General features: G+C 55.4%; 2 protein-coding genes, 1 long non-coding RNA gene and 1 pseudogene across 3 annotated transcripts in view; 1 reads left to right on the top strand and 3 right to left on the bottom strand.

The window, feature by feature from the left end:
- Positions 1–1,048: 1,048 nt before the first annotated feature.
- On the top strand, positions 1,049–1,473 carry LOC102258521 (annotated as a pseudogene).
- A 380-nt stretch (positions 1,474–1,853) lies between these two features.
- Positions 1,854–12,895, bottom strand: LOC106724687. Its single transcript, XR_001360530.1, has 2 exons — positions 12,846–12,895; positions 1,854–2,161 (listed from the first exon to the last, which is right to left on the bottom strand). It is a non-coding gene; the product is annotated as an uncharacterized LOC106724687 (long non-coding RNA).
- A 2,543-nt stretch (positions 12,896–15,438) lies between these two features.
- LOC102240620 (trem-like transcript 4 protein) lies at positions 15,439–18,241 on the bottom strand. The gene is given in 4 exon segments (XM_014533018.1): positions 15,439–15,840; positions 16,159–16,353; positions 17,388–17,717; positions 17,922–18,241. Coding segments are annotated over 4 exon segments (630 nt in total). The 5' UTR covers positions 17,980–18,241; the 3' UTR covers positions 15,439–15,793.
- LOC102240005 (triggering receptor expressed on myeloid cells 1) overlaps positions 18,114–23,636 on the bottom strand; it is a 38,889-nt gene continuing 33,366 nt past the window's right edge. The window contains exon 6 of the mRNA XM_014533016.1: positions 18,114–18,125. The gene's annotated coding sequence lies outside the window, so the exon portion shown is untranslated. The remainder of the gene's footprint in view (positions 18,126–23,636) is intronic.

The following is a 23,636-nucleotide window of genomic DNA, read 5'->3' as shown; positions in this document are numbered from 1 at the left end:
GCCTCAGAGTGGAAGGTGGCAGGCCCGCCTGCCACCTCCTCAGTTCAAACATCTTAACGTGCCAGGGGTGTGGGGCTTCCTTGTCCATCCTTCCCCTGGCCACCACAGGTCACCCCAGCAGGGCACCCCGTCTCAGCCCCTTGCTCAGGAAGCTCGGTTCTCACCGCCTGAGCCAGTCGCGGCCTTGCGACACCCGGCCCTGCCTGGACCCCTGCCCTGGATCTGCTGGGACCTGGTCCCCTGGAGCTCGAGGACAAGGGTAGGAGAGGCAGATGGGAATGAGAAGCTGGGACCTGGGGGAGGATGTCCCAGAGGCCTGGAGCTCCAATGAGGCCACCAGGCCCCTGGCAGCTGAGGACACAGGGCCGGGTATGAACCTCCGAGTCTAGGAGCTGTGTCCTTCCTTGCCATGGGGTCGTGTGGGAGCAGGCTCTACAGATGGGCAGCGTGCACGGATCGGCCTGGTCCAGGAGCCCCTGATCTGGGTGCCAGAAGCCAGTCCATCCTTGCTGCTTGACACAGTCGCTGCAGGGAAGAAACATCTGCACAGCATATGTTTCAAGGGACCTGGTGTATATGGCATACTGTTCTTAATATATTTGCTCCCCTTCTTAAAGCTTTGTGTTCTAACCAGGGTCACCTCTCCAAGAAAGGTTGTTTCCCCAGGTGGGGATTTTTCCCTGGAGTTAGGGATTAACAGGACTAAGGAAGGGAATAAATCAGTAAAACCCCTTAACTAAGTACCAGGAGGGTAGTTAATCACCTTAACTACGAACAATCAGGCCGCAGTTACATAATCTTTACTGAGGATAATCTCCTTCAGTTACTTCCTTGTAGCTTAACAGAACAGTAGAGTAGTGACCTTGGAATGGAGATAACAAACGCCCTAACCTTTGGAATAGAATAGATAGGATTAAAATCAAATGGTATAAATACAGATGTAACAGGAGAATAAAGACAGAACCTACCTGGTGGGATTTGTGTGCGGCTCCTCTTTCAGACCCGAACCCTGAACCACACAGAACGTCGGGGGGAAAACATACTCGACAATAAGGAAACTACTAAACTTCCTGTGCAAGCGAAGTAGAATTTCATAAGAACATAGTGGATGGAGAAGAGAAAACCTATGGTGGCTGTGAAGGCCCTGATGCCATGTATGTCAAATTGATATCTTCAGATGGTCATGAATTTATTGTAAAAAGAGAACATGCATTAACATCAGGAACAATAAAAGCCATATTGAGTGGCCCAGGTCAATTTGCTGAGAATGAAACTAATGAAGTCAATTTTAGAGAGATCCCTTCACACGTGCTATCAAAAGTGTGCATGTATTTTACTTACAAGGTTCGCTACACTAACAGCTCCACGGAAATTCCTGAATTCCCAATTGCACCTGAAATTGCACTGGAACTGCTGATGGCTGCGAACTTCCTAGATTGTTAAATAAAATAAATTATAATAAACTGTTAAAAATAAAGAACCTGGTGGGAGAACCTGGCTGGAGAACCTGGCTATGCTGATCAACTGAACGCTGCCTCCGTGTCATTCCTTCTTCGCCAACTCCGTCCACACCTTTGGGAACCCCTGGACCTGCTGGGGCTGGATCCCAACACCTGGGCAAGCAGGGTCGGTGGCCACCCTGCCTGACACTAGGGCACACCCTGGCCTCTGCCTGGATCCTGCACCCGCCACCTGGGGACCATGTCCCCTCTGCCCTCCCATTCCCTTTACAATCGAGGACAAAACAGAGAAGTGGGGTCCAGAAGTCTTTGAAAACATAGAATATGACACACAATAGTATAACTTGAAAAGAACTTGAGGGCCAGCAACCACAACGCACGTGCTCAGTTGCATAAAGTTTGTGTTGTTTCGTTTTATTCTGAAAAGTCTTGAGGTAGGAATGAGTGTCCCCTTCACAGGAGAGGAAAACTGAGGCCCGGGAGGGTTAGTGAGTTGCACAGGGTCACACGGGACAGGTGGCAGCCCTGGTCCCTGGTCCCGGTCCTGAGCCCTGTGCAGCGCTCTCCACGGGACAGCCTGCCCTCCAAGGAGACAGGGCAGTCTGGCTGCTGTCAGGGTCCATGGAGGGGAGCTCCTGGGGAACCGTTTTCCCCAGGGGAGTTCAACTCCCTCCAAGTTGCATAGCAGGTGGTAGCCACACCTTCCTGGTGCGGAGGACAGATGAGAGAGAGAGAGAGAGAGAGAGAGACAGAGAGAGAGAGAGAGAGTGTGTGTGTGTGTGTGTGTGTGTGTGTGTGAGCACCAGGCCAGCCAGTTCAAGTTGAGTCTCCCATCTGGCACCCTCTCCTGGACACAGGGAAGAGGTGCCTCCTCCCTATGGTCCCATAGGAATAGCCCAGTCCCCCTTCTCTCCCCATATCCATCTTGGAGTGTCCCCACGAAGGCCCTGGCTGTGTCGGTCCCTGACCATGACCTTTGCTCTCCCACGTGGGAGGTTCCTGTCCCAGGGCCAAGTAGAGATGCCGCATCTAGACCCACGTGTTCTCCAGTCTGTCCAGGCTGCAGACCCCTCTTCAGGGACAAATGCAGCCAGATTCTCCAGCCTTCCCTGCACGAGGGGCCAGGCCACCCAGGCCAACTCCTGGGCTGCATCTGGCCCATTGGTCTCCCACCCCCCACCCCCCACCTCTAGGCAGTCCTGGGCTGTGGGAGCCCTGATCTGTCTCCCTGTGTCACAGTGGCTCCTCTCTCCCCAGGGAAGACACCCTGGGAGGGGGGCTGTGGGGGATGGTAATCCCCCCTCACTGAGCTGTGGCCCCCCATTCAGGGGACTCTGAAGGGCCTTCAGTTCCCTCCAAGGCAGTGGTTCTCAACCAGTGTGTCGCGACCCCTTTGGCGGTCGAACGACCCTTTCACTGAGGTTCTTTAAGACCATCATATTTTCATTATGAATCATAACAGTAGCAACATTACAGTTATGAAGTAGCAATGAAAATAATTTAATTGTTGGGTCACAACATGAGGAACTGCATTTAAAGGGCCAGAAGATTGAGAACCACTGCCCCAAGGGCTCAGACGTGGAGCCCAGGTAGGATGGGGGAGACAGTTCTGAGTTCAGCCTCTGCACCCCTGTCTGGGGTCAGGCTGGACCTGCAAACTGAGGCGGGCTCTCAGCTGCCCATCACACCTGTCCCAGGAGGGACTGGCCAGCAGGTGGCAGCAGTGAGAGGGTGGGCTCTGCTGGCTCCCAGGACTTGAGGGACCAGCAGCCTGGCCAGGGCACATGGGAGGTCAGTCGGAGGGTACAGGGCTGCAGGGCCGGGCTGGACAGCTCTGGGGCCCCTGCTGGGGATGCCTCTGGGACCCCCAGCTCTTAGTCACTTACTCCTCCGCCAGGGCGGCCGCTGGGACCTGCTGCCTCTGGGACTTTCTTCCCCACGTTCATGGGGAAGCTGGAGGGAGCAGAGGGCAGCTGAGGACACAGGGTCCTGGTGGGGAGAGGGCAGCTGTCCACCCCACACCACTCCCCTCAGCTGGACGGCTGAGCATTTAGCCTTCTTAAGAATACACATGAAAACTTCTTATATGGAGTAAAGAAATGTTGAAATGAATTTTACCTATGATTTACAGATCCTATATAATAAAACCCTAATATGCAAATCAACCGCACAGTGGAACGACTGGCAGAATGACTGGTTGCGATGATGTGCACTGCCCCCTGAGAGGGAGGTGACCTGCGGCAGCAAACAGGGGGCTGGGCTGGGCTGGCCAGTGGGCAGCCCAGGCCACCAGCCTAGGTGGGTGCCAGTGGAGGGCCTCCCTATCCCACCACTCATGGGTCGCCCCACAGGTTGCCCTGATTGCTGACCAGGCCTGGGAACAGTCTCTTTGATTTAAAAATTAAAACCTGGCAAGGCTGCTCTAACACTGAAAAACCAGGATGATGCAGCGATGACATGCATGGACTCTGGCTGGCACACTTTGTGGTCAGCCCTGATTCTGACCCTTATAACTGTGTGACAAAGCCAATTACTTAACTTCTCTCTGCTCCAGTTTTCCACCCATAAGATGGGGAAAATGGCACTACTGCCTCAGAAGGATCATGTTATGTACTGCTTTTTATAATCAGGGCAAAAAATTTTGCTGCCCATACAACAGCAAGATGCCTTTCACCTGTATGAAAAGTATGGTCACTGGTGCATGCAGCATCCCGGATTGCGAGACGGATGTATGACTGCCGGTTTAGGCCCGACATCCCCCATGGGGTCCCAGATTGATAGAGGAGCAGGTCGGGCTGAGGGACCCCTTGCCTCCTGTGCATGAATTTCATGCACTGGGCCTCTGGTTATAAAATAGTTGTCATTGAATCAGAATCAAAGAACCAGGAAGAATGTGCTAGAGACAATACAGTTTTCCATGGGAGTGCACATTTTTTATGGAAAAGTGTGGCTTTGAGAGTCATTCCCAGATGCTCAGCAGGAAATACCTATAAAATAAAGCACATGAATCACTTCTATGTGTTTTCAAGGACCCGCACAAATGTAAATACATGTATGGAAAGTAGATTGAAAGGACATATGCATTAACTATATTAAGAGGATGCCTATGGGGCATCGGGTAGGAAGTGCAGCTAGGGGATGGAGGTGGAAAAAAATAAATTCCATAAAACCAGACAAATGGTGACGTGTGTCCATGGGTGACTGTGTGTGTGGACTAGGATGCTGATAGCGGGGAGGCTGTGCACGTGTGGGGACAGGGCTATATGGGAACTGTACTGTGTCTTTAATTTTGCTTGGAACCTAAAACTGCTCTAAAAATAGTCTATTTTTTTAAATGACTAGAAAATGAAACACATATAATTTTATTAACCAATGTAACCACAATAAATTTAATTTAAAAATAACATGTATTTAAAATGACCAGGAGAGTCATGGGTCTTGCCAGAGGCTTCACTGGAGAGCCAGAGACGCCCCAGCAGAGCGGGTCTGAACAGCAGCAAGGGAACAAGCACAAGGCTCATTTGGATGATTCTTTGAGTCCCAGTTGTTGTATTTAATTTTTATAAAAGCCTATAGACCTGGTGCATGAAATTCATGCATGGGGGGGTGGGGTGGGGGGGAGTCATTCAGCCTGACCTGCACCCTCTCACAATCCGGGACATCTCTCTCACAATCGGGGACCGCTGGCTCCTAACCGCTTGCCTGCCTTTCTGCCTGCCTGATCGCCCCTAACCACTCTGCCTGCCTTTCTGATTGCACCTAACCACTTCCCTGCCTGCCTGATCACCCCTAACTGCCTCTGCCTCTGCCCCTGCCGCCATGGCTTCATCCAGAAGGATGTCCGGAATGACGTCCAGAAGGTCGTAAGCCTGTCCGGTCTAATTAGCATATTATGCTTTTATTTTTTTATAAAAGATAGTTTGCCATTTTCTTGGGCCTCTGATTAGTTCAGTGGGTCTCCTTCCTCCCAGCTCCCCACACTTTCCACTCAGTACGTTTCTCTCAATAAGAAAGGGGCTGGGCAGAGACCTCACAAAAGAAGTTTAGGAAGCCTTTTCCTTTCCTGAGAGATCAGTTTATTTGTTTGTTCGTTTGGGGAACAAGAGCGAATGTGATGTTTGCTAGGGGAGGAAGGCATGCTGGTCAGCTCCTGGAAGGGTGACTTTGCTGCTCCCCTGGTGGGTTTTCGCCTGAGGAGTGAGAGAAATAGACAGCACTTGCAAGTGATCCATCCATGCCAGTCCCGGCTTCAGCCTCCCTCCCTCCTCTGAAGAAAAGACTGGATTGCCAAGCAGCCAAAACCATGCTGGCCACTTCCACCCCCAGGTCTTCCTGTCCTGGCGAGCCCAGCCCAGCGCCATTCACAAGGTTCCCGGGGCTGGACCTGCCTCCTTGGCAAAGTGTGGAAAGTCAGGAGGCAAGCTCTGGGGAACCCCTGGGACATGGCCCCTCTGAGCTCTTGTCTGCAGCTACCATCTGGGTCCCCTCATTCATTTCCACCCCAAGCCCAGCCTCGGCCCCCACTCACCTGAGGCCCTGGCTTTCCAGAGAAGGATAAACAGGACTGAGAACACCAGGCCCTTGTTCAGGACGAATCCGCAAGTCAGAACAATAGCCAGCACCTGCAGCTCGGAAAGGGCCAGGGCAGGCGGCATGCCTGGAAGGTCAAGCACAAGCGTTGGAGTCCTAGGTTTGACCCTCCTGAGCCTGAGAGGGTGGGTGTCTGCTGCGTGTTCTGCTCTGAAGCTCAGCCTGCTCCCTGCCTCCTGGCCACCACAGCAGCCAAGCAGGGACTTTGAGGCCCGGCCTGATTTTCCCATAATGCCCTGCGCTGGCTCTCACCCTTAAGCAGCGGTTCTCAACCTGTGGGTCGCGACCCCTTTGGCGGTCGAAAGACCCTTTCACAGTGGTCGCCTAAGACCATCCTGCATAACAGATATTTATATTATGATTCATAACAGTAGCAACATTACAGTTATGAAGTAGCAACGAAAATAATTTTATGGTTGGGTCACAACATGAAGAACTGTGTTTAAAGGGCCAGAAGGTTGAGAACCACTGCAAAGGGATCTACCTGGTCTCCAGCCCCTAATATCTCCCTTCTCCACAGCTCCTGCCCACAGCTCCTGCCCACAGCTCCTGCCCACAGCTCCTGCCCACAGCTCCTGCCCACAGCTCCTGCCCACAGCTCCTGCCCACAGCTCCTGCCCACAGCTCCTGCCCACAGCTCCTGCCCACAGCTCCTGCCCACAGCTCCTGCCCACAGCTCCTGCCCACAGCTCCTGCCCACAGCTCCTGCCCACAGCTCCTGCCCACAGCTCCTGCCCACAGCTCCTGCCCACAGCTCCTGCCCACAGCTCCTGCCCACAGCTCCTGCCCACAGCTCCTGCCCACAGCTCCTGCCCACAGCTCCTGCCCACAGCTCCTGCCCACAGCTCCTGCCCACAGCTCCTGCCCACAGCTCCTGCCCACAGCTCCTGCCCACAGCTCCTGCCCACAGCTCCTGCCCACAGCTCCTGCCCACAGCTCCTGCCCACAGCTCCTGCCCACAGCTCCTGCCCACAGCTCCTGCCCACAGCTCCTGCCCACAGCTCCTGCCCACAGCTCCTGCCCACAGCTCCTGCCCACAGCTCCTGCCCACAGCTCCTGCCCACAGCTCCTGCGTCAATCACTCTGCACTGAGCCCTCACTCTCCCACTCAAGGCGCCAGGGAAAGCCCTTCATGCTCCCATTGCCTACAGAACAAAGTGCACAAGGCTACAGGCGCCCAAGGCTCTCGCAGTCTGAATCCACCACTGGCCCTGCTTTAGCCTCACCATCTCCTCTCCACTCACCCAACTGTCTCCATGTGCACCTGACACTGTGAGTGCATGTCCCCACCTGCTCCTGGTGGCGGCCACCCCTCTTCTGCATGTGTTACTCCTCTGCTACCTTCACAGTTGCTCCTCCTCCGGGGTAGTGTTCTCTACACCCCTCCGGGCCCCATGGCCCAGCAGCTCTGTGCAGAGGATTTCTGTCCATCCTCTTCCTTTAACTCCAAGGAAGTTTGCTCAAATCCATTTGCCCCTGGGGCAGGTTTTCTAGGTGATACTCTTTCACCAGGGGTAGAAACACCTTTGTAATCATAGCTCCCCAACCCCAGCTCCTTTCCTCTGTTGCTGGTTGATGGGACTTGTGCTGCTTTGAGGCAGTAACATTCAAGGCTTGTGTGAGGGCTTCAGAAGAGAAATAACCCCCAACTACCCTCATTGCCAGCCTGCTCGACCCTAACTGCCCCCACACCCCCACCGGCCTGTAGTGTCACCTCCTCTGGGGAGTCCTGCAGGCAAGTCCATACTCCTGGCCTCACCAGCAATCTGGCCTCTTCCCTCCTAGGGGCCTCCATCCAACATGCCTCCATTATGCCACCCACCACCCTGCATCGTAACCTTTTATTCATATGTCTCAGGGTTCCCATTCCCCTTCCAGGGCCTAGCCCCGTGCCCTGCATGCAGTGGGAAATGAGCCCAGGCTTGGGCAGAGAATGACTGAGCAGCAGATGTGTGTGCACCAGGCCCCCAGCTGACCGAACAGCTGGGCAGGCTCGGCAGCCAGGCAGAGGTCTTCAAAGGTACTGTTTAACCCTTGACCATCACAGGGAAATGTAGGGGGGCTTTGTACCTCTGAAGCTTTCAGGAGGCATATGGGGGAGGTGCCCAGGGTTAGGAGGAGCCTCAAGCTTCCCAAGCTGAGGCTGAAGATCACTCATGTATCAGGGGCGGGTGCAGGGTGGGACCCAGGACCTCTGAGCCCTCAGTCCCTGCAGCTCCCAGCCTCACCCCGAATCCCACATCTGCTCACTGTGTCTGTCCCCTGCCTGTCCGCATTCCCTGAGCCCCAAACAGTCACCTGTGACCTGCCTCAAGCACAGCCCTTGGAGAGAAGGTTGGGATTAGGGTTAGGGAGAGGGGTACCCGGAATGGACCCATAAACCGGGACCGATAATCCCAGTCCACGGGGAGTCCTGTGAGAAACAACAAGTGTTCAGAGAAGTGTGTGCGCTGGGAAAGGTATAACCCACCGAAGCCAGCAGTCCTTCTGGCGCTGGTTCTGCCTATAACCAGCGGGGACCTTGGGAAGGGGCCGGGTTCAGCCACGGGGGCTGGGGGACCTGATTAGGTCCTTTCCAGCATCAGCTTCCTGTGGTTCAGGGAACCTGAGAAGCACACACAGAGGGAAGGACTCACCCTGAGAGACCGCCAGACGGATGGCTCTGAGATGAATGATCTGGGAAGATTCGTAGATTCCACACCAATACAAACCCGAGTCCTTCCCTCTGAGCGCAGTCATGGTGACAATGAAGTACTCCGATTGGGGGTAATCCCTGATGACGTATCTCGGGTCCCCGGGCTGGGTCAGGGGCCTGGGATGGGTGACTAATGACGTACAAGTTCCTGCTGGTGTTACTCTGCACCAGGTTTTCGTCTTTGAACTATTCTGGGGTGGATAATCGCACCTTACGGAGATTTCCTCCCCTTCCCGTCTCCGAAGCAGCAGTGGCTGCTGTTCCAAGGAGCCTGAGAATAAACCCTTGGGTCAGGGAGCCCCACTGGCTGCCATGGAGCTGAGAGCAGCCCCCTCCTCAGGAAGTCCTCTCTGCTCCACTCAGTGCCCCCAGGCAGCCTCGCCCCTCACACCACCTCACTAGCCATCCCTCCTCCTCTTCCCCTCGCCTCTGCCCTCACCTGAGGCCAGGAGCACCAGCAGGACAAGGGGCAGCAGGTGCGGGGCCTCCCAGGCCATGGCCCTCTGTCTGTGCTGGGTGGCAGCGGCCGCCCTGAGGAGAGGGCGCCAGAGCTGGCATGGTCAGCAGCCACCCAGCCTGTCTGGGAAGAAGAGCTGAGGAAGGCAAAGACTGCAGGGGGGTAGGGGGCAGGGAGGAGGGAGGCCTGGGCCTATGCAGAACCCGCCCCTGTCCCTCTGCCTCTGGGCCTTGCTGGGGGCTCTCTGAGCCAAGCCTGCCCACTGCTCCCTCCCAGGGGCGGGTGTGGGGTAATTGGTGAAAGCCCCAGAGGAAATGATGGTGAAATAAGAAGCCATTCCTCCTCCCTCTTTCTCTCTGTCCTCGCCTCACCTTTCTTCTTGCCACCAAGAAAAGTAGGGCTGTGGGTGAGTGATGGAGGCAGGGGATCCTCTGGAGGCCCCAGTGCTCAGAGGCCTCCTTCCCAGGCTGCTGAGAATTGGGGTGTCCTGTGGGGACTGAAGGGTCTGGAGGAGGTGGGTAGTCATTTCCAGGGGAGGAAGTGCAGGGCAGGTCCCTGGCAAGAGTGGGAGAGCAAAGCAGACCTTGTGAGTGGGTGGGGGCGGGGCGGCCAGGAGGTGGGTGGGGGAGGAGGGGAGGAGGGGGCAGAAAGGGGGTCTCTGCCTGCTGTGTCCCCAGCTCCCAGCCGCCACTAACATCACTCCTTAAGCATTTGCTGAAAGACCATACTAACCAAGCGCTTTTAGAAAATAATTTGTACTTTACAAACATGTGACTAACAGGGCACCTCACCAATAATATTGCAGTCACTGGGTGTGGTGCCAGGGGGGCACTGACATGCTGGGGGACCACTTTGTAAAGTATGTGACTGTCCACCTCTATTCTGTACACCTGAAAGCAACACAAAATCACACGGAATGCAAACTGGAACTGAAAAATAAAAATCGTAATATATAAAAACCCTGGGTCCATCACAACCGGAGGCTCGACCAACCAGAAGTCAGTCCTGCAGTCAGCCTGGGTTGCCATGGCGATCCAGCACTCACTGCTGAGGGGGCTACGAATCAGGCCTGCCTGGAGAGAGGCCTGAAGAGAGAAGCAGGGTCTGATCTGTAGCCTGTGTGGCAGCTGTTGATCAGCACTTGCCTCTCTCTTTCTCTCCCAGCAGGGCCAGCAGCTGCACCTCCATTTCTCTCCAGGCCTCCACTGGGGCTGCTGATCAGCCCTGCCTTTCTGATCAGGCCCCGTTGATAGACCCAGAGACGCTGACTGCATAGAAACTGATCAATAAGAGCCAAATTTGGGTGAACTGTGAGGAGCCAATGGCTGCCAGAAGGCAGAGCTTTGGACGTTGACTGGCTCTTCCCCTCGCCTCTGCCCTTACCAGAGGCCAGGAACACCAGCAAGACAAGGGGCAGCCCCCAACTGCTCTCCCCTGCCAGCCTGATCTTGCCCCCAATTATTTAACCCTTGACCCACTAGCCAGTAATAGCACACACCTCCCCCAGGTACCCATTGTACCTGCAGGGGAGGGCAATTGGGGGTGAGATCAGGCCGGCAGGGGAGGGCAGTTAGGAGCAATCAGGCAGGCAGGCAGAGGTAGAAATCAACCAATCAGAACCAAATTGGCCAGCAGAGGAGGGCAGTTGGGGGCGAGATCACGCCTGCAGGGGAAGGCAGTTAGGGTGATCAGGCAGGCAGAGGCAGTTGGGGGCCAGATCAGGCCAGCAGGAAAGGGCATTAGGGGCGATCAGGCAGGTAGGCAGAGGCAGTTAAGGGCAATCAAGCAGGTAGGCAGAGGGGTTATGGGCAATCAGGCAGGCAGGCAGAGGCAGTTAGGGGCAATCAGGCAGGCAGGCAAGTGAGTGGTTAGGAGCCAGCGATCCCAGATTGCAAGAGGGATGTCCAACTGCCAATTTAGGGACTGGGCCTAAACTGGAAGTCGGATATCCCCCAAAGGGTCCCCAATTCGAAAGGGTGCAGACTGGGCTGATGGAACTCCCTCCTCCCTGCACAAATTCCATGCACTGGGCCACTAGTTAAAATATAAAAGAAAAGAATCTGTCATTAGAGGAGCAACAGGAAAACAATTGTCACGGCTGCTTATATTCAGTAGACCAGCCGTGGGTACCCTTTTATGTAATGATGTTTACTTTGAATTTATATTAGTTCACACAAACACTCCATCCATGCTTTTGTTCCGGCCCTCCGGTCCAGTTTAAGAACCCATTGTGGCCCTCCAGTCAAAAAGTTTGCCCACCCCTGCACTAGACAGACAACCAAGTCAGAGAGCCCTGCACACAGGTAGTGTGGCCGGTGGGGCTGGCAGGGGCAGACTCCTGAGGCAGAGACTGGCGGAGGGGTGGGAGGGGCACAGTGCTGGGACCAGGCTGGGAGGCAAGGGTGGGAGCAGCCCTCCGCCACCAGGAAGCTCTGGCCACCCTCAGAGGACGGCTGCCCTACAGGACCTTAGTCTCCTGCTTCCCATGCAGGAGCGTGGGCTGCCCTGGGAGGGGTCACCTGGGGAGGGCCTCCCACCCTCCCTGCTCCCAGCACTGGGGAGAGTCCATCAGCCCTGCAGGAGGGGGGCGGGGTGGCTAACCGCCCACCAACTGCCTGACCCAGAGTGAAGCCATGGTGTGCAGCAGTTGTAAGAGCTGGGAGCCTCGAGCTTGCCTGCCGGCTCCTCAGTTCAATCATCGGAATGTGCCAGGGGTGCCGGGGCTTCCTTGTCCATCCTTCCCCTGCACACCACAGGTCACCTGTGTCAGGGTAGCCCATCTCAGCATGGTTCTCACCACCTTAGGCAGCCGCCCCTGCCTGCACCCCTGCCCTGGGTCTGCTGGGACCTGGTCCCCTGGAGCTCGGGGACAAGGGTGGGAGAGGCAGATGGGAATGAGATGCTGGAACCTGGGGGAGGATGTCCCAGAGGCCTGGAGCTCCAAAGAGGCCACCGGGCCCTTGGCAGCTGGGAACCCGGGGCCGGGAGTGAACCTCCTCTAGGTGCTGGGTCCTTCCTTGCCACGGGGTCCTGTGGGAGCAGGCTCTACGGATGGGCAGTGTGTGCGGATCTGCCTGGCCCAGGAGCCCTGATCCTGGGCAAACAGAAACGGTGGCCACCCTGCCTGACAATAGGGCACACCCTGGCCTCTGCCTGGGTCCTGCACCCGCCACCTGGGGACCATGTCCCCCTCTGCCCTCCCTTTCCCCTTACAATCCAGGACAAAACAGAGAAATGGGGTCCAGAAGTCTTTGAAAACATAGAATATGACACACAGTATTATAACTTGAAAAGAACATGAGGACCAGCAACCACAACGCACGTGCTCAGTTGCATAAAGTTTGTGTTGTTTCGTTTTATTCTGAAAAGTCTTGAGGTAGGAATGAGTGTCCCCTTCACAGGAGAGGAAAACTGAGGCCCGGGAGGGTTAGTGAGTTGCACAGGGTCACACGGGACAGGTGGCAGCCCTGGTCCCTGGTCCCGGTCCTGAGCCCTGTGCAGCGCTCTCCACGGGACAGCCTGCCCTCCAAGGAGACAGGGCAGTCTGGCTGCTGTCAGGGTCCATGGAGGGGAGCTCCTGGGGAACCGTTTTCCCCAGGGGAGTTCAACTCCCTCCAAGTTGCATAGCAGGTGGTAGCCACACCTTCCTGGTGGGGAGGACAGATGTCAGTGTGTGTGTGTGTGTGTGTGTGTGTGTGTGTGTGCACCAGGCCAGCCAGTTCAAGTTGAGGCTCCGCTATGGCGCCCTCTCCTGGACACAGGGAAGAGGTGCTTCCTCCCTATGGTCCCATAGGATTGCCCTCAGTCCCCCCTTCTCTCCCCATATCCATCTTGGAGTGGCCCCACTGAGGCCCTGGCTGTGTTGGTCTCCTGACCATGACCTTTGCTCTTCCGCCTGGGAGGTCCTATCTAGACCCACGTGTTCTCCAGTCCGTCCAGACTGCAGACCCTTCTTCAGGGGACAAATGCAGCTGGATTCTCCCGCCTTCCCTGCAGGAGGGGCCAGGTCAGAGCCAGGAGCCTGTGAGGCAGGCAGACATGGCAGGCTACTGGGCCAGGCTCCTGGGTTCATCTGCCCCATTGGCCCTGCCCACCCTCACCAGGCAGTCCTGGGCTGTGGGAGCCCTGATCTCTCTCCCTGTGTCACGGTGGCTCCTCTCACCCCAGGGGAGGACACCCAGGGAGGGGGTGAGGGGTGTGGCAATCGTCACTGAGCTGTGGCCTCCCCTTCAGGGGACTCTGAAGGGCCTTCAGTTCCCTCCAAGAGCTCAGACCTGGAGCCCAGGTGGGGACTGGGGGAGACAGTCCTGAGTTCAGCCTCTGCACCCCAGTCTGGGTTCAGGCTGGTCCTGCTGCTGAGGGGGGCTCTCAGCTGCCCCTCACACCTGTCCCAGGAGGGGCTGGCTGACAGCTGGCAGTGGTGAGAGGGTGGGCTCTGCTGGCTCCCAGGACTTGAGGGATCAGCAGCCTGGCCAGGGCACATGGGAGGTCAGTCAGAGGGTACATGGCCGCAGGGCGGGCTGGACAGCTCTGGGGCCCCTGCTGCCGATGCCTCTGGGACCCCCAGCTCTTAGTCACTTACTCCTCCGCCAGGGCGGCCGCTGGGACCTGCTGCCTCTGGGACTTTCTTCCCCACTTTCATGGGGAAGATTGAGGGGAGCAGAGGGCAGCTGAGGACACAGGGTCCTGGTGGGGAGAGGGCAGCTGTCCACCCCACACCACTCCCCTCAGCTGGACGGCTGAGCATTTAGCCTTCTTAAGAATACACATGAAAAGTTCTTATATGGAGTAAAGAAATGTTGACATGAACTGCATGGGGAGACTCACCAGTGTGGGGTTTTCGTCCCTCCCACAATAGAGGAAGAAAGACAGAATGTGTATGTCTACCAATTACCTATGATTTGCAGAATCCTATAAAATAAAACCCTAATATGCAAATCACTGAACAGTGGAACAACCGGCAGAATGACTGGTGGCGATGATGCGCACTGTCCCCTGAGAGGGAGGTGACCTGAGGCAGCAATCAGGGGGCTGGGCTGGCCAGTGGGTGGCGCCACACCACCAGCCAAGGCAGGTGCCACCGGGGCCACCCCCCTGATCACTCCACTCACCAGTAACCACACAGATGGCCCCGATTGCTGGCCAGGCCTAGGGACCCTATATATTGGGAACAGTCTCTTAGATTTAAAAATTCAAACCTGGCAAAGCTACTCTAACACTGAAGAAACAGGATGATGCAGTGATGACATGCATGGACTCTGGCTTGCACACTTTGTGGTCAGCCCTGATTCTGACACTTATAACTGTGTGACAAAGCCAATTACTTAACTTCTCTCTGCTCCAGTTTTCCACCCATAAGATGGGGAAAAGGGCACTACTGCCTCAGAAGGATCATGTTATGTACTGCTTTTTATAATCAGGGTAAAAAAATGTAGCAGCCCATACAACAGCAAGATGCCTTTCACCTGTATGAAAAGTATGGTCACTGGTGCATGCAGCATCCAGATTTCGAGACTGATGTCCAACTGCCAGTTAAGGCCCAACATCCCCTAAGGGGTCCCGGATTGAGAGAGGACACAGGCAGGGCTGAGGGACCCCTTGCCTCCCATGTGTGAATTTCACGCACTGGGCCTCTGGTTATAAAATAGTTCTCATTGAATCAGAATCAGAGAACCAGGAAGAATGTGCTAGAGACAATACAGTTTTCCATGGGAGTGCACATTTTTATGGAAAAGTGTGGCTTTGAGAGTCATTCCCAGAAGCTCAGAGGGAAATACCTATAAAATAAAGCACATGAATCACTTCTATGTGTTTTCAAGGAGCGGCACAAATGTAAATACATGTATGGAAAGTAGAGTGAAAGGACATATGCATTAACTATATTAAGAGGATACCTATGGGGCAACGGGTAGGAAATGCAGCCAGGGGATGGAGGTGGACAAAAATAAATTCCATAAAACGAGATGAGCGGTGAAGTGCGTCCATGGGTGACTGTGTGCAGGGACTAGGATGCTGATAGCGGGGAGGCTGTGCACGTGTGGGGACAGGGGCATATGGGAACTGTACTGTGTCTTTAATTTTGCTGGGAACCTAAAACTGCTCTAAAAAATAGTCTATTTTTTTAAATGACCAGAAGATGAAACCTTTATAATTTTATTTACCAATGTCACCACAATAAATTTAATTTAAAAATAAAATGTTTTTAAAAAATGACCAGGAATGTGATGGGTCTTGTCATGGGCTTCGCCGGAGGAGGGCCAGAGAAGCCCCAGCAGAGTAGATCTGAACAGCAGCAAGGAAACAAGCACAGGTTCATTTGGATGATCCTCTGAGTCCCAATTGTTGTATTTACTTTTTATAAAAGATAGTTTGTCATTTTCTTGGGCCTCTGATTAGTTCAGTGGGTCTCCTTCCTCCCAGCTCCCCACACTTTCCACTCAGTACGTTTCTCTCAATAAGAAAGGGGCTGGGCAGAGACCTCACAAAAGAAGTTTCTGAAGCCTTTTACTTCCCTGAGATATCAGTTTATTTGTTAGCTCGTTAGGTGAACAGAGCGAATGCGATGTTTGCTAGGGGAGGAAAGCATGCCCTTCAGCTCCTGGAAGGGTGACTTTGCTGCTCCCCTGGGTTTGGCTCGCCTGAGGAGTGAGAGAAATAGACAGCATTTGCAAGTGATCCATCCATGCAAGTCCCGGCTTCAGCCTCCCTCCTCTGAAGAAAAGACTGGATTGCAGAGCAGCCAAAACCATGCTGGCCACTCCCACCCCCAGGTCTTCCTGTCCTGGTGAGCCCAGCCCAGTGCCATTCACAGGGTTCCAGGCTGGACCTGCCTCTTAGGCAAAGAAGTGGGCAAAGTCAGGGGGCAAGCTCTGGGGAACCTCTGAGCTCTTGTCTGCAGCTACCATCTGGGTCCCCTCATTCATTTCCACCCCAAGCCCGGCTCGGCCCCCACTCACCTGAGGCCCTGGCTTTCCGGAGAAGGACAAACAGGACTGAGAACACCAGGCCCTTGTTCAGGACGAATCCGCAAGTCAGAACAATAGCCAGCACCTGCAGCTCCGAAAGGGCCACGGTAGGCGGCATGCTCAGCTCCTTTCCTCCGGGGATGGTTGGTGGGACTTGTGCAGTAACATTAGAGGCTTGTGTGAGGGCTTCAGAAGAGAAATAGACCCTAACTGCCCTCATTGCCAGCCTGCTCGACCCCAACTGCCCCCACCCCCACCGGGCTATAGTGTCACCTCCTCTGGGGAGTCCTGCAGGCAAGTCCATACTCCTGGCCTCACCAGCAACCTGGCCTCCTCCCTCCTCTGGGTCTCCATCCAACATGCCTCCATTATGCCTCCCACTCCCTGCATCATAACCTTTTATTTATATGTCTCAGGGTTCCCATTCCCCTTCCAGGGCCTAGCCCCGTGCCCGACATGCAGCGGGCAATGAGCCCAGGCTTGGGCCGAGAATGATCGAGCAGCTGATGTGTGTGCGCCAGGCCCCCAGCTGACCGAACAGCTGGGCAGGCTAGACAGCCAGGCAGGGGTCTCGAAGGTACTATTTAACCCTTGACCATCACGGGGAAATGTAGGGGGGCTGTGCACCTCTGAAGCTTTCAGGAGGCATATGGGGGAAGGGCCCAGGGTTAGGAGGAGCCTCAAACTTCCCACACTGAGGCTGAATATCACTCAAGTATCAGAGGCAGGTACAGGGTGGGACCCAAGCCCTCTGAGCCCTCGGCCCCTGCAGCTGCCAGCCTCACCCCGAATCCCACATCTGCTCACTGTGGCTGTCCCCTGCCTGTCCGCATTCCCTGAGCCCTCACAGTGACCTGTGACCCGCCTCAAGCACAGCCCTTGGAGAGAACGTGGGATTAGGGTCAGTGGGAGGGGTGCCCGGAATGGACCCATAAGCCTGGCTCGCTCAAGTCTGAGGCAGCTTGGTGATGGGTAGGAGTCAGCAGGGAGCCCTGTGAGCAACAACAAGTGTTCGGAGACGTGTGTGAGCTGGGGAAGGGAGAACCCACCGAAGCTGGCAGTCTGAGTTCTGGCTCTGGTTCTGCCTGTAACCAGCGGCGACCTCAGGAAGGGGCCCGGGGTTCAGCCACGGGGGCTGGGGCACCTGACTAGGTCCTTTCCAGCATCAGCTTCCTGTGGTTCAGGGAACCTGAGAAGCACAGACAGAGGGAAGGACTCACCCCGAGAGACCGTCAGACGGATGGCTCTGAGAATGTCGATCTGGGGAGATTCATAGAGTCCACACCAATACAAGCCCGAGTCCTTCTCTGCCAGCGCCGTCATGGTGACGGTGAAGTACCCCAGGAGGGGGTAATCCCTGATGACTTATCCTGGGTTTCCGGGCTCCTGGCCGAGCCTGGGACTTGTGACTAATAAGGTACAAGTTCCTGCTGGTGTTACTCTGCACCAGGTTTTCGGCTTGGAACTATTCTGGAGTGGATAATTGCACCTTAGGAAGACTTCCTCCCCTTCCAGTTTCTGCAGCGGCAGTGGCTGCTGTTCCCAGGAGCCTGAGAATAAACCCTCAGGTCAGAGAGCCCCCTGCCTGCCTCAGAGCTGAGAGGGGCCCCCTCCTCAGGAAGTCCTCCCTGCTCCACTCAGTGCCCTCCCATCTTCCCCCCACTCCCCCAACCCTGGCCGCGCCCCGCCTCCGCACATGCCTCACACCACCTCACTAGCATCCCTCCTCCTCTTCCCCTCACCTCTGCCCTCACCTGAGGCCAGGAGCAGCAGCAGGACAAGGGGCAGCAGGTGCGGGGCCTCCCAGGCCATGGCCCTCTGTCTGTGCTGGGTGGCAGCGGCCGCCCTGAGGAGAGGGTGCCAGAGCTGGCAGGTTCAGCAGATGCCCAGCCTGTCTGGGAAGAAGAGCTGAGGAAGGCAAAGACTGCAGGGGGGGAGGGGGCAGGGAGGAGGGAGGCCTGGGCCTATGCAGGACCCGCCCCTGCCCCTCTGCCTCTGGGCCTGGCTGGGGGCTCTCTGGGCCAAGCCTGCCCGCTGCTCCCTCCCCTGGGTGTGGGGAAATGGGTGAAAGCCCCAGAGGAAATGGTGGTGAAATAAGAAGCCATTTCTCCTTCCTCTTTCTCTCCTCTGTCCCCACCTCACCTTTCTCCTCGCCACCAAGAAAAGCAGGGCTGAGGGGAGTGACAGAGGCAGGGGACCCTCTGGAGGCCCCAGTGCCCAGAGGCCTCCCGCCCAGGCTGCTGGGAATTGGGGTGTCCTGTGGGGACTGGAGGGGCAGGAGGAGGTGCGGAGTCATTTCCAGGGAAGGAGGTGCAGGGAGGGTCCCTGGCAAGGGTGGGAGAGGAAAGCAGACATTGGGGGGAGGTCAGGAGATGTGTGCGGGAGGAGGAGAGAAAGGGGGTCTCTGCCCTCTGTGTCCCCAGCTCCCAGCCGCCACTATCACCACTCCTTAAGCCTTTGCTGAAAGACCATACTAACCAAGCACTTTTAGAAAATAATTTGTACTTTACATCCCGGTGACTAACAGGGCACCTCGCCAATAATATTGCAGTCACTGGTTGTGGTGCCAGGGGCACGGACATGCTGGGGGACCACTTTGTAAAGTATGTGACTGTCCCCCTCTATGCCGTACACCTGAAAGCAACACAAAACCACACGGAATGCAAACTGGAACTGAAAAATAAAAATTAAAATATTAAAGAAAAGAATCTGTCATTAGAGGAGCTACAGGAACACAATTGTCACGGCTGCTTATAGTCATTAGACAGACAACCAGGTCAGAGAGCCCTGCACATGTGCAGTGTGCCTGTGGGGCTGACAGGGGCAGTCTCCTGAGGCGGAGACTGGTATGGGGGCGTGGCGGGCGTGAGGGGGACACAGTGCTGGGACCAGGCAAGAGCGGGAGGGGCAGGAGGAGGTGGGGAGTCATTTCCAGGGAAGGAGGTGCAGGGAAGGTCCCTGGCAAGGGTGGGAGAGCAAAGCAGACCTTGGGGGGTCAGGAGATGGGTGCGGAAGGAGGGGTGAAAGGGGGCCTCTGCCCTCTGTGTCCCCAGCTCCCAGCCGCCACTATCATCACTCCTTAAGCCTTTGCTGAAAGACCATACTAACCAAGCGCTTTTAGAAAATAATTTGTACTTTACAAACATGTGACTAACAGGGCACCTCACCAATAATATTGCAGTCACTGGGTGTGGTGCCAGGGGGGCACTGACATGCTGGGGGACCACTTTGTAAAGTATGTGACTGTCCACCTCTATTCTGTACACCTGAAAGCAACACAAAATCACACGGAATGCCAACTGGAACTGAAAAATTAAAATTAAACTATAAAAGAAAACAATCTGCCATTAGAGGAGCTACAGGAAAAAATTGTCACGGCTGCTTATAGTCAATAGACAGACAACCAAGTCAGAGAGCCCTGCACACGTGCAGTGTGCCTGTGGGGCTGACAGGGGCCCGGGGCGGGGGGGTGGTGCGAAGGGGGGGACACAGTGCTGGGACCAGGCAAGGGGGGGAGCAGCCCTCGGCCACCAGGAAGCTTGGACCACCCTCTGAGGACAGGCTGCAACTCAGGACCTTGGTTCCCTGCTTCCCATTCAGGGGGGTGGGCTGCCCTGGGAGGGGTCACCTGGGGAGGTCCTTCCACCCTCCCTGCTCCCAGCACTGGGGCGAGTCCATCAGCCCTGCAGGAGGGGTGGGGTGGCTGGAGCTCCACCGTCTGCCTGGCCCAGGGTGTGCAGCATTTGCAAGAGCTGGGAGCCTCTGGCTTGCCAGCCTGCCTCAGAGTGGAAGGTGGCAGGCCCGCCTGCCGGCTCCTCAGTTCAAACATCTGAACGTGCCAGGGGTGCCGGGGCTTCCTTGTCCATCCTTCCCCTGGCCACCACAGGTCACCCCCACAGGGTACCCTGTCTCAGCCCCTTGCTCAGGAAGCTCGGTTCTCACTGCCTGAGGCAGCCGCGGCCTTGGGCTGCCTGGCACCCAGCCCTGCCTGCACCCCTGCCCTGGGTCTGCTGGGACCTGGTCCCCTGAAGCTCGGGGACAAGGGTGGGAGAGGCAGATGGGAATGAGATGCTGGGACCTGGGAGAGGATATTAAGACTACCAGGCGCATTACTATTGAGAAACAAATGATAGAAGTTCAATTTGTCTTTAGTAGAAAAGACTTGAGTTACACTGTGCGAAGAATGTCCTAACCATAAGCAGCATCCTATGAGCACATTTGCTACATGCCAAGTGAAGTATCTGCTACTTTTCTGCTAGAAGCTGGTCCATCCTTGCTGCTTGACACAGTCGCTGCAGGGAAGAAACATCTGCACAGCATATGTTTCAAGGGACCTGGTGTATATGGCATACTGTTCTTAATATGTTTGCTCCCCTTCTTAGAGCTATGTTTTCTAACCAGGGTCACCTCTCCGAGAAAGCTTGTTTCCCCAGGTGGGGATTTTTCCCTGGAGTTAGGGATTAACAGGACTAAGGAAGGGAATAAATCAGTAAAACCCTTTAACTAAGTACTAGCCCGGTAGTTAATCACCTTAACTACGAACAATCATGCTTCAGTTACATAATCTTTACTTAGGATAATCTCCTTCAGTTACTTCCTTGTAGCTTAACAGAACAGTAGAGTAGTGACCTTGGAATGGAGATATCAAATGCCCTAACCTTTGGAATAGAATGGATAGGATTAAAATCAAATGGTATAAATGCAGATGTAACAGGAGAATAAAAGAGAGAACCTGTTGGGAGAACCTGACAAGAGAACCTGGCTAGAGAACCTGGCTGGAGAACCTGGCTATGCCAACCAACTGAACCTGCCTCCGTGTCATTCCTTCTTTACCGATTCTGTCCACACCTTTGGGAACCCCTGGACTGCTGGGGCTGGACCCCAACACCTGGGCAAGCCGGGTCAGTGGCCACCCTGCCTTACAGTAGGGCACACCCTGGCCTCTGCCTCGATCTTGCACCCGCCACTTGGGGACCATGTCCCCCTCTGCCCTCCATTTCCCCTTACAATCCAGGACAAAACAGAGGAGTGGGGTCCAGGAGTCTTTGAAAATATAGAATATGACACAGTATTATAACTTGAAAAGAACTTGAGGGCCAGCAACCACAATGCACATGCTCAGTTGCATAAAGTTCGTGTTCTTTCGTTTTATTCTGAAAAGTCTTGAGGAGGAATGAGTGTCCCCTTCACAGGAGAGGAAAACTGAGGCCCGGGAGGGTTAGTGAGTTGCACAGGGTCACACGGGACAGGTGGCAGCCCTGGTCCCTGGTCCCGGTCCTGAGCCCTGTGCAGCGCTCTCCACGGGACAGCCTGCCCTCCAAGGAGACAGGGCAGTCTGGCTGCTGTCAGGGTCCATGGAGGGGAGCTCCTGGGGAACCGTTTTCCCCAGGGGAGTTCAACTCCCTCCAAGTTGCATAGCAGGTGGCAGCCACACCTTCCTTTTGGGGAGGACAGATGTCAGTGTGAGTGTGTGTGTGTGTGTGTGTGTGTGTGCACCAGGCCAGCCCATTCAAGTTGAGTCTCCCCTCCGGCACCCTCTCCTGGACACAGGGAAGAGGTGCCTCCTCCCGATGGTCCCATAGGATTACCCCAGTCCCCCTTCTCTCCCCATATCCATCTTGGAGTGGCCCCACGAAGGCCCTGGATGTGTCGGTCCCTGACCATGACCTTTGCTCTCCCGCGTGGGAGGTCCCTGTCCCAGGGCCGAGTAGAGATGCCGAATCTACACCCACGTGTTCTCCAGTCCGTCCAGGCTGCAGACCCCTCTTCAGGGGACAAATACAGCCAGATTCTCCAGCCTTCCCTGCAAGAGGGGCCAGGCCACCCAGGCCAACTCCTGGGCTGCATCTGACCCATTGGTCTCGCCCCCCCCATCCCCCTCTGGCAGTCCTGGGCTGTGGGAGCCCTGATCTGGCTCCCTGTGTCACAGTGGCTCCTCTCTCCCCAGGGGAAGACACCCTGGGAGGGGGGCTGTGGGGGATGGTAATCCCCCCTCACTGAGCTGTGGCCCCCCGTTCAGGGGACTCTGAAGAGCCTTCAGTTCCCTCCAAGGCAGTGATTCTCAACCTGTGGGTTGCGACCCCTTTGGCGGTCGAACGACCCTTTCACAGGGGTCGCCTAAGACCATCCTGCATATCAGATATTTACATTATGATTCATAACAGTAGCAACATTACAGTTATGAAGTAGCAACGAAAATAATTTAATGGTACGGTCACAACATGAGGAACTGCATTTAAAGGGCCAGAAGGTTGAGAACCACTGCTCCAAAGGCTCAGACCTGCAGCCCAGGTAGGATGGGGGAGACAGTCCTGAGTTCAGCTTCTGCACCCCAGTCTGGGGTCAGGCTGTTCCTGCTGCTGAGGGGGGCTCTCAGCTGCCCCTCACACCTGTCCCAGGAGAGATGGCCAGCAGGGGGCGGCAGTGAGAGGGTGGGCTCTGCTGGCTCCCAAGACATGAGGGACCAGCAGCCTGGCCAGGGCACATGGGAGGTCAGTTGGAGGGTACATGGCTGCAGGGCCGGGCTGGACAGCCTTGGGGCCCCTGCTGCCGATGCCTCTGGGACCCCCAACTCTTAGTCACTTTCTCCTCCTCCAGGGCGGCCACTGGGACCCCGCTGCTTCTGGGACTTTCTTCCCCATGTTCATGGGGAAGATGGAGGGGAGCAGAGGGTCCTTGTGGGGAGAGGGCAGCTGTCCATCTTGCCCCACTCCCATCAGCTTGACCACTGAGCATTTAGCCTTCTTATGAATACACATTTAAACTCCTTATTTGGAGTAAAGAAATGTTGAAATGAATTGCATGGGGAGACTCACCAGTGTGGGGTTTTTGTCCCTCCCACAATAGAGGAAGAAAGACAGAATGTGTATGTCTACCAATTACCTATGATTTGCAGAATCCTATAAAATAAAACCCTAATTTGCAAATCAACCAAACAGTGGAACGACCGGCAGAATGACTGGTTTCGATGATGCGCACTGCCCTGAGAGGGAGGTGACCTGCGGCAGCAATCAGGGGGCTGGGCTGGCCAGTGGGCAGCCCAGGCCACCAGCCTAGGTGGGTGCCAGTGGGTGGCCTCCCTATCACCCCACTCATCAGTCGCCCCACAGATGGCCCTGATCGCCGGCCAGGCCTAGGGACCCTACCCTCTATATTGGGAACAGTCTCTTAGATAAAATTCAAAAAACCTGGCAAGGCTGCTCTAACACTGAAAAAACAGGATGATGCAGCGATGACATGCATGGACTCTGGCTGGCACACTTTGTGGTCAGCCCTGATTCTGACCCTTATAACTGTGTGACAAAGCCAATTACTTAACTTCTCTCTGCTCCAGTTTTCCACCCATAAGATGGGGAAAAGGGCACTACTGCCTCAGAAGGATCATGTTATGTACTGCTTTTTATAATCAGGGCAAAAAACGTAGCTGCCCATACAACAGCAAGATGCCTTTCACCTGTATGAAAAGTATG

This window comes from Myotis brandtii, unplaced genomic scaffold (assembly GCF_000412655.1).
Source record: "Myotis brandtii unplaced genomic scaffold, ASM41265v1 scaffold929, whole genome shotgun sequence".
NCBI classification, from domain to species: Eukaryota; Metazoa; Chordata; class Mammalia; order Chiroptera; family Vespertilionidae; genus Myotis; species Myotis brandtii.
Note: the sequence above shows the minus strand (reverse complement) of the source record. Positions and strands in the feature narration are given on the sequence as shown.